At 40.6% G+C, this 10,675-nt stretch overlaps 1 protein-coding gene across 4 annotated transcripts in view; it reads left to right on the top strand.

Moving 5' to 3' along the window:
- Positions 1 to 10,675, top strand: part of SEH1L (SEH1 like nucleoporin) — a 34,366-nt gene that overhangs the window by 22,283 nt on the left and 1,408 nt on the right. Inside the window, exons 6-9 of one of the 4 annotated variants that reach the window (XM_017498451.2) lie at positions 5,169 to 5,309; positions 6,371 to 6,528; positions 8,620 to 8,770; positions 9,814 to 10,419. In XM_017498451.2, coding sequence (XP_017353940.1) covers positions 5,169 to 5,309; positions 6,371 to 6,528; positions 8,620 to 8,770; positions 9,814 to 9,826 — 463 coding nt within the window. In that variant the 3' untranslated portion in view covers positions 9,827 to 10,419. Of the gene's footprint in view, positions 1 to 5,168; positions 5,310 to 6,367; positions 6,529 to 8,619; positions 8,771 to 9,813; positions 10,420 to 10,675 lie in introns of those variants that run through there. The other 3 variants (XM_017498450.2, XM_017498449.1, XM_017498448.1) reach the window with 3 other exon arrangements.

Genomic DNA, 10,675 nt, shown 5'->3' with positions numbered 1-10,675 from the left:
TTTTGAGACAGAGTCTCACTCTGTCACCGAGGCTGGAGTGCCAGTCGTGTCATCTTGGCTCACTGCAAGCTCTGCCTCCCGGGTTCAAGTGATTCTCCTGCCTCAGCCTCCCAAGTAGCTAGGACTATAGGGGCATGCCACCACACCCAGCTATTTTTTGTATTTTTAGTAGAGACGGGGTTTCACTGTGTTAGCCAGGATGGTCTCAATCTCCTGACCTTGTGATTCGCCCCCCCTCGGCCTCCCAAAGTGCTGGGATTACAGGCTTGAGTGACCGTACCAGGCCTAAATTACCTAAGTATTTCTAAATTACCTAAATATCCAGTGTTAAAATAATCTGAGGTTGCATTTGAGTCTCTTAGCTAACAGAATAAATCTAGATTGGGTCTGGATTCCCTGTATTATGTCATGTTACAAGGAGCCTGGGGGTAGAGTGGCTCTGGGGTTAGGTAGTGACTCAGTTGCTCAGTGATGGTATCAAGGACCTACTTAAATATTTTCCATTTTTTCTTACTGTTATGCTTAGTACATTCATGACAACTCCATCTTATGATCACAGAAGATCTGTAGTGATGTTAGGTTTCACATGCAGATACAGAGACGGGTATTCTGGGAAAAAACACCTTTCTACAAGTATCTTAGCAGGCTTTTTTTTTTTTTTTTTTTTGGGAGATGGAGTTTCACTCTAGTTGTCCAGGCTGGAGTACAATGGCGTGACCTTGGCTCACCTCAACTTCCACCTTCAGTTTCAAGTGATTCTCCTGCCTCAGCCTCCCAAGTAGCTGGGATTACAGGCATGCTCCACCACTCCTGACTAATTTTGTATTTTTAGTAGAGATGGGGTTTCTCCATGTTGATCAGGCTGGTCTCGAACTCCCAACCTCAGGTGATCTGCCTGCCTTGGCCTCCCGAAGTGCTGGTATTACAGGCATGAGCCACCGCGCCAGGCCGTTAGCAGACTTCTTATCAGGTCCTGTTGGTCAGAGTTGGGTCATCCAACCGTGCTTTAGCTGCAAGGGCTGAGACACAGCAATTGTCTGGCATTTTCAGCATCAAAAATGAGGGGAAGTGGTATTGGGGAAACAATGTCTGCAGGTGGGAGTGTGTGGGATTGACTTGGGAAGTAATCAGACCTATTGAGTTCAGCACTTTTTGGATTTCCGGTGCTGGTTCTTTGAGGTAAGCATTGTTTGAAGGCTCTTACTGAGATTGAACATGGAAGAAATGTGATAGTGGACTATGTAGTATCGTTGTTAATACCTGTTTATCTCTTTCCAAGTTGTATCACCATTTAGTAGACAAGGAGACCTTTACCAAATTAACCAATGTTGAATATACTTATTTTTATTTGTGAGTGAAAATACTAAAAGAGATCCAGCATTGGTAGTGATAATACAAGTGCCATGTATTTATGTAGGTTACAGGGCACTTTCACATGTATTCGGAAGTTTGAATCCTACCAACCACCTTGTAAGTAGGGGAGACAGCTTTTTGTTAGCACTATGTATTTTACAAATGAGGAAACTGAGACCAACAGAGTGAATGGGTAGCCTAAGTTCCAGAGTCAGGACCAGAAACAAGTCTTTTTTGTTTATTCCCTTCATTTACGTGCTCATCAAGGATCTTTTTTTTTTTTTTCATCAAGGATCTTATTTGGCTCCTACTGATAGGAGAAGCTTTAGATGACCTTAATTAATTACAATATATAGCTTGCCTCAGGTAAGAAAAAAAAAATCTCACTTTTTCAACATTTTATAAGCAGCAGGGACTGTATTAAATGCTGAGGAGCTCACACCACCTAGGATATGGAAGAGTATGGTTACCTGCTAGAGATGGCAGCACATACCTGCCTGGCAGGGCGAGAAGTCTCAGGTGGGAGCTGATGATGTTTGAGCATGAGTCTTGAAAGACAGAGCATGTTCTGCAGGCATAGAGGAGGCAGGAGCAAAGACATGGCGCAGGGTCAGGCCTGGTGAGGCAGTGGGTGGGGAGGCTAATGCAGGGGACAGGTAGGGGAGGGGCAGGCACAGGCCAGGCAGATTTTGGAGATTTGCTGCTTGCCAAGTGTGGTCTCCATCCTGGCAGCATTTGAACGTTTGCAGGGTCCAGTAGAGTTACAAGGTTGTATTTACCTTTTAGGGAGATGACTTTGGAAGCTGTGTGGACTGGGAGCAGAAACTCAGTAGCCCACTGTGATGTGGAATGAGGACATGCACTGTGGCGTGGGATGAAGTGGGACCAGGGAGACTTGTCTAGGAGGCACCAGCTATAGGTCATGTGAGTCTTGGTTTCTGACCTGGCTGATGGTGTGCCACTCATTGAGATTGGGACTGTGCAAAGAGGAGTGAATGTGGGGGAAGCACAGTTTATTTCAGACATATGTTTGAGGTGCTTTTGGAACATCCAGGTGGGAATGTGTAAAGGTAGACAGAATTGCTGAGATTAGTTGTCTATTGCGCACTACAGCATTATCATTCAGTGGCTGGAACAGTACAGATTCGGTATTTCAGTGTCTGTGGGTCAAGAGTCAGGCCAGACTGGGAAAGACTCCGCTTCGGAGCTCACCTGGTTGTTGGCAGCACTTGTGTTCCTGCCACCAGTCCGTCTCCCCTGTGTCCTCACAGCGTGGCAGCTGCTTCTGCAAGGCCTGAAGGTGAGAGAATCTTCTCATAAGGCAGGTTGTCACAGGCTTGTGTGTTGCAGTCACACAAGTGTTGTCCCACCACCTTGCCATGTTCCTTCCCCTGGGTAAAAAACAAGCCATGGGCCCCACTCAAACACTTATGGGGAAGAGCCTCCACAAGGGTGTGACCACCAGGAGGTGCAGATCTTGGGGGCACTTAGAATCTCTCTGCCACAGTACTGGCATTACTCTCACTTTAGGGAAAACTTCTTGCTGAAGGTCAAGTTACAGCCTGGATTCAAATATGTTCTGGCTGTAGCATGTGTGCTCTTAGCTCCCCCTGTCCTATCTCTAGTCTTTGGTAGAAGATCCTGAATTGCAGGGGATAGATTTAGGAATTATTGGTTTATTCAGGTCCTGAAACCATGGGAGTAGAAACTACAGTATTGGCTGGGTGCGGTGGTGCATGCCTGTGATCCCAGCACTTTGGGAGGCCGAGGTGGGTGGATCACCTGAGGTCAGGAGTTCGAGACCTGTGTGACCAACATGGTGAAACCCCGTCTCTACTAAATACAAAAAATTAGCCGGGCATGGTGGCACATCCCTGTAATCTCAGCTACTTGGGAGGCTGAGGCAGGAGAATCACTTGAACCCTGGAGGCGGACGTTGCAGTAAGCTGAGATAGCGCCATTGCACTCTAGCCTAGGCAACAAGAACAAAACTCTGCCTCAAAAAAAGAGAAACTACAGTGTCTATGTAAATCATCTGGGCATCTTGTTAAAATGCATGTTCTCATTGTGTAGGCCCTGGGAGGGGGCTGAGATTCTGTATTTACCAGAAGCTTCCAGGCTGCTGCAGACCACACAGTAGAAGCAATGATGTGGATGAGATTGCTTAGGGTGATTGGATGGGTGAGAAGAGGTACGCCTTTTCTCTAGAGGTGAGGAGAGAACCTTGAGGCATACCAGAAGAATGTTGGGGTGAAAAGAAGATCAAGTACAGAATGCTGGAAGTGCAACTATCTTAGAAGAAGGTAGTAGAAAGGTGGGATGGGGAGGTCTCTCCACCCAGTCTCCTACATGCAGGGTTAGGTGCTACAGCTCTGTTCAGGATATTCAATCTTAGAAGAACCTAGTAGAATACTGATCTACTGCCTTCATTATCCTCTTACTCTGTATTTATGGATAAAGAAATAGAACTACAAGAATGAAATACCTTTGGCATAGTTTCCTTTTATTATCACTTAAACTCAATTCCTGCTGGGTGCGGTGGCTCATGCCTGTAATTCCAGCACTTTGGGAGGCAGAGGCGGGTGGATCACCTGAGGTCAGGAGTTCGAGACCAGCCTGACCAACATGGTGAAACCTTGTCTCTACTAAAAATACAAAATTGGCTGGGCATAGTGTTGTATACCTGTAATCCCAGCTACTCGGGAAGTTGAGGCAGGAGAATCACTTGAACCCAGGAGGCAGAGGTTGCAGTGAGCTGAGATTGCGCCATTGCATTCCAGCACAAGAGCGAAACTCTGTCTCAAAAAAAAAAAAAAAAACCTCAGTTTCTGTTACCAGTTTTACTTTTTGATTTGCACTCAAATACTTAGGGAATCTGTCATTCTTTTCCTAAGAAAGATGTTAGTGGCTAAGAAATTAAGACCTTATTCTCTCACTCTGTTGCCCAGGCTGGAGTGCAGTGGCATAATCTCAGCTCACTGTAACCTCAGCCTCCTGGGCTCAAGCCATCCTCCCATCTCAGCTTCCTGAGTAGCTGGGACTACGGGTGTGCACCACCATGCCCCGCTATTTTTGTAGAGATGCGGTCTTGCTGTGTTGCCCAGACTAGTCTTTAACTACTGCGTTCAAGCAGTTCTCCCACCTCAGCCTCCCAAAGTGCTGGGATTACAGGTGTGAGCCACTGCGGCTAGCCAAGACCTTATTCTGATCCCATTTTTATTAAACCATTTCAAGCTAAATGGACATTACCAAAGGAGGAAACATAGGAGGTTATATTAACTTCCTAGGGCTGCCATAACAAATTACCACAAATCGGGTGGCTTAATACAGAAATGTATTCACTCACAGTGAAGTCTGAAATCAAGGTGTTGGCGGGGCTGTGCTTCTTCTGGAAGCCTTCCTGGTCTGGTCCAACTCCTGCTTGCTCCAGGAGTTTGTGGCAGCATAACTCCAGCCTCGACCTCTATGTTCACATGGCTGCTTTCTCTGTCTCTGTGTTTCTCCTCTTCTTTTTTAAGGGTACTTACTGGACATTAGATTTAGGACCCACCCTAAATCTAGGATGATGTCATTCTGAGATCCTTACTTAATTACATTTCCAAAGACCCTTCTTTTGAATAAGATCACTTTCACAGATTCTAGGGGTCAGGACTTGGACATATTCTTTTGGGGGGTCACTGTTGAGCCCACTATAGAGGTGAGCACTACTTGATTGTGAGCAGTATGAAAAAAAAAAGGTGAGATGAAGTGATGTGTGGATTTTCACACATTTTATTTCTAAAATGTTTAATGTAAATTGCCTGTTTTTCCATTAGGAAATACGCAAAAGCTGAAACTCTTATGACAGTCACTGATCCTGTTCATGATATTGCATTTGCTCCAAACTTGGGAAGATCTTTCCATATTCTAGCAATAGCAACCAAAGATGTGAGAATTTTTACATTAAAGCCTGTGAGGTAAGTTTTAGAAGCATTTGTGAATTTGAAAATACTCTTGCCTCCTGATTACCTTTGTTTGTGGAGGAGAGCGTAGAGGCAACTATGATTTGAAGAATGGATTATTTTATGTATAAATATATGTCTTCTTAGAAAGGGGAATTGAGTAAAGAGAGAGATTCATATTCTCTTAATTGTGCTTTATTTAGGACAATAGAATTCTCTGATTATAACTGATACTCTATAAATATTTAAATTAATGAGAAGTGGCAGTCTAGGAAAAACTAAATTAGTACTGAGATAGTCTTGTGAATAACATATTTAATTTTGAATTGTGAATTTCAATTCTTTTCTTTCTATTCTTTCATTCTTTCCTACTTGCTGCCCTGCCTTTTTTTTTTTTTTTTTTTTTTTTTTTTTTTTTTTTTTTTTTTTTTTTTTTTTTTTTTTTTTTTNTGACAAGGTCTTGCTCAGTTGCTCAGGCTAGAGGGCAGTGGCTTGATCTTGGCTCCTTCAACCTCCACCTCCCTGATTTAAGCAATTCTTGTGCCTCAGCCTCCTGCATAGCTGGGATTACAGGCACTGGCCACCATGCCTGGCTAGTTTTTTGTATTTTTAGTAGAGACGGGTTTCACCATGTTGGCCAGGCTGGTGTTGAACTCCTGGCCTCCCAAAGTGTTGGGATTACAGGCATTGAGCTACCGCACCTGGCCTTGTCTTGCCTTTTAAAATTAATTATTATAATCTGTTTTATTTCTCAGCTTTGTGTGGGAGACTAAAATCATCCCGTTTTGTTGTTTCTTTCTTCCATGAAACAGTCATTGAATATCATTTATGTGCTGGGATCACTCCAGGTTCTGGCAAGTTAAATGAAAATGACACTGGCCTAGCTCAAGGGCCAAGGGGCGAGTGTTATGCAGATGTGCACATTATAATAAAGTAATGTGGTATGTGAGACAACTTGTGTTAATTTAGAATGGTGTGTATGTGTGTGTATCTATCATCTATGTTTATTTATTTATTTAATATTATTTTTTTTAAACTTTGCTTAGAGTCCCTCAGAAAATGTTTTTTATTAGCAGGAAAGAACTGACTTCCTCTGGTGGGCCAACAAAATTCGAACTCCATATAGTGGCTCAGTTTGATAATCATAATTCTCAAGTCTGGCGAGTGAGTTGGAATATAACAGGAACAGTGCTAGCATCTTCAGGAGATGATGGCTGTGTAAGATTGTGGAAAGGTAAGATTTCAGTGAAGGGGTAATTGTTGGTTTATATTTCTGCTCTGGAATTTTTACTTAAAAATGTAAACTCTGAAATATTTTTTTAAAATGGTCTCTTAGACCAGGTGCAGTGACTCATGCCTGTAATCTGAACACTGTGGGAGGCGACGGTGGGCGGATTATAAAGTCAGGAGTTCAAGACCAGTCTGGCCAACATAGTGAAACTCCATCGCCACTAAAAATACAAAAAATTATCTGGGTGTGGTTGCAGGTGCCTGTAATCCCAGATACTTGGGAGGCTGAGACAGGAGAATCACTTGAACTCCAGAGGCAGAGGCTGCAGTGAACAGAGATCGCACCACTGCATTCCAGCCTGGGTAACAGAGTGAAACTCTGTCTCCAAAAAAAAAAATCGTCTTTACAGTTACTTTTAAATTGATATCTTACTAATTTATGTTATTTTGACCATCAGTTTACCTAGTTCATAGCAATTAATGACTGAATTGTTTTTTAAGTTATATGGAACAGAGCAACTTTTAAAACTAATTACAACAGAATATGCAGTATCTCCAATAAAAAGATACCGTTTATTGTGTATGTACCTTATGTGACTGCTCTACAAACTCAGTTAGGACTATAGTCACTCTTATTTTATCAAATAAATTGCTTTAAACAATCAGTTCTTAATAGGAGAAAATCTAGTATCTTCCCTGCTTCATCTCTGCAGCTCCCAAAAGTTAAGAGCCTCGGGCTCCTGACTGTAAGTTTCTTACAAGTGCCAGCCTGAGAGAGAAGGTCTGGTCAGTTGACGCTGACTGTGGTTTCTGTAGCTTGGTTCTGTACTTCTCCTTGGATGACTATCCATTGGGCAGAGATGGCTGTGATTTGTGCACCGCCGTTATGAATGGTGTCTCATACTTAGCATTCAAATTTGTAGATGTCTTAGTTTATTTACCCTCTAGCACTTATTGTTTCCCAAAGTGCAGTCTGGCTAAACCTGAGGGACTCCCATGTTCAATTTTGGTCTTTGGTAGAATCAGCCCAGACCTTCCTTTCTTCACTGTAGTTTGATTTCAAGGGCGTCGCTGTCATATTCTGCCTCTAGGCTTTAGTCAGGACTACCTTGCCATGCTCCTTGGCAGGTTGCCTAACTTGATTTTCTTGGGCTCATTATCTTCAGAGACCAATTTTGCATTCAAACTAATAAGGCCATTTTGGATAAGCCACTCAAGCTCCAAAAGTTTTGTTACATCCTTTTCAGAAGACATTAGGTACCCATATACCTTGTATTTGCATAATTAAGAAGACAACTTTGCTGGGCGCGGTGGCTCACACCTGTAATCCTGTGGGAGGCTGAGGTGGGTGGATCACGAGGTCAGGAGGTTGAGACCAGCCTGACCAATATGGTGAAACCCCATCTTTAAAAAAAAAAAAAAAAAGACAACTTCGTTACCTTACATTGTGTGTGTGTGTGTGTGTGTGTGTGTGAAATTCATTATAATGAAGACCTTAATATTATTATGAAGATTTTAATATTAACTTCATAATGTGATAATGTAGTACTTCAGAGAATTGTCTCTGCTAATATCTATAAGATGGCTGGTGAAATCTTTATATTCTTAAAATTGGGGATACTGCCGGGCGCGGTGCCTCAAGCCTGTAATCCCAGCACTTTGGGAGGCCGACGCGGGCGGATCACGAGATCGAGAGATCGAGACCATCCTGGTCAACATGGTGAAACCCCGTCTCTACTAAAAATACAAAACATTAGCTGGGCATGGTGGTGCGTGCCTGTAATCCCAGCTACTCAGGAGGTTAAGGCAGGAGAATTGCCTGAACCCAGGAGGCAGAGGTTGCGGTGAGCCGAGATCGCGCCATTGTACTCCAGCCTGGGTAACAAGAGTGAAACTCCATCTCAAAAAAATAAAAAATAAAAATTGGTGATACTTTGAAAACTTCTAAAAAATTGTTAAAACGAAGATAATAAGAAATGCCATAGCCCATAGCTTCTCTCGTTTCTGTAATTGTAGTTTAAGGACATGGGTACAGATTTATGCCCTTAGGCATTGGTATTAATCACATTAATGTATTTGATTATTTTCTTTTCAGCTAATTATATGGACAATTGGAAGTGTACTGGTATTTTGAAAGGTAATGGGAGCCCAGTCAATGGGAGTTCTCAGCAGGGAAACTCAAATCCTTCCCTAGGTTCAAATATTCCAAGTCTTCAGAATTCATTAAATGGATCTTCTGCTGGCAGGTAGGCTGTTTAATGGGAAAACTGGAAATTGTCTTTGTTTTAAATCATTCTGTTAGCCATACTTGAGGATTATTTCATGGATTATAAGATGGAGTGGAAATGTTCACATGTAAACTATATTAGCAATTAAGAATTCATTTTGTGTTTGGCTTACTTGGTCAGAATGTTTGCCGGTAGGTTATGAGGCTATTACATTATATTCTGAAGCTTTTGTGATCTATTGGTAGAAATGTTTATAGGTTTAAGATTCAACTTTGCTTCTGCAGCAGTGAGAGGAAGAGGTTATCTGGTTTAATAGTGAGGGTTTTAGTCCAAATGAACATTAGTGTTTTTTAGTGCTTGTAGTGTGGTCTTTGCATTAGGTCAAACTGAGATTTTAAATAAAATACATTAATTAAGACTTTTTAGAAGAGAGTACATTAAATTATTTGGTTTTCGTGTTTAAAACTTATTGGAAATAAGAGGAAATAATAAAATCTGAGAATCATTTAAAAAATATTAGCATATTGTTAGATCTTGTGTATCATCATAAGGAATATCTGATGTCATCTAAAGAGTCATCCTTTTATTTTCATGTTCAAATTTTAATTATGTGAATTTGTAAGATAAAACTATTTTAATATGCTTTTGTGAATAACTTTGGAATAGAATTCAGGAAGCTTCAAAACACAGCCTAATGAACTGTCCTGTGGTTATCCTGTTGTTCCCAAATAAAAGATGAAAATTGTATTTAAAATTTCAACTATTTTTATATTGTTATATTTTTATAAAGAAGTCCTGCTTTTCATTTTGAGGTTGTAAATATGTGCATCAAAATAATTTCAGGCTACTGTGGGACATACCAGATTATAAAGATTATTTCATGAAACAAATAATATTAGAGTTGATTTTTAAGGTCTGGTTTTAGGTCACTGCCTGTACTATGTATTTTCTTTTGTAAATAGCTTCGACGTTTTGATCTGTATACTTATTGTGCCAATAACCATCTTTGTTAGATCTGTGATGCATTTTCCCTTTTCCATTTGTATTATGTCCTTTAACAGAAAGCACAGCTGAGTACAAGCTAACTGGAGTAACTTTGCTGTTTTGCTGCTTGTTGCATGCACACAGGAATGGAAAGCGAGCTCCTTTTTCCCTTCCCCAGCGCCATTTTGACCTCTCCCAAGATACACCAGCAGCCTGCTTACTACTAAACAACCCAAAAGGCCTTTAAAAATACAGTGTATATTTTTTTGTACTAGTCAGTTTGTTGACACTATTTGAAACTTTTGAAATATAAATGGAGAGGCTTTCTGTTGAGATGTTGTCACCAAAACAATTTTTTGAAATGTTCCGCAAACTAACTTGGGTTTAAAGATTAAAAGGGTTGTTAACCTTCTTATATAAGTAGTTGAGAGGAGGGGAAATATCACTTTAATTTTTTGGGAAAATATAGACATATTTCTTTTGCTTTCTTAAAACAGCTTAAAATGAAATTTTATAATTTTAATTTGAAGATTGAATAAATATTTTTCATAAAGATTGTTTTGAGTGCTGATTTGTTTACTTTTTGTAGAATTGCTTTATACATGATATTCAGTACAACTCTGTCATTTCTTTGTACTATTTTAAAAACATTAGTAAAGGAGTGAATTAGTAAAGTAGTAATAGTAAAATGAAAGTAACTTGACTGTACAGTTTGTAGCCAGGTTAAGCATTTGGTGTTGTTTCATTTATAATTTGGGAGTAAGATGGAAACACTTTTTTTATTAAGTTTTTAATTGATATTCACTAAAGAGATAAATGTTTCTAATATACATCTGAATATTTTTATGGTGTTATTTATTTCATGGCTTAGTTTCCTTCACATCAAAATTTGGACACGTACTATAAGAGAAGCCATTAAAATTTTACTAAAATTGTGCA

The sequence above is a fragment of the Cebus imitator genome, unplaced genomic scaffold (genome assembly GCF_001604975.1).
Source record: "Cebus imitator isolate Cc_AM_T3 unplaced genomic scaffold, Cebus_imitator-1.0 Scaffold242, whole genome shotgun sequence".
NCBI classification, from domain to species: domain Eukaryota; kingdom Metazoa; phylum Chordata; class Mammalia; order Primates; family Cebidae; genus Cebus; species Cebus imitator.
This window is presented reverse-complemented; position numbering and strand designations above follow the sequence as displayed.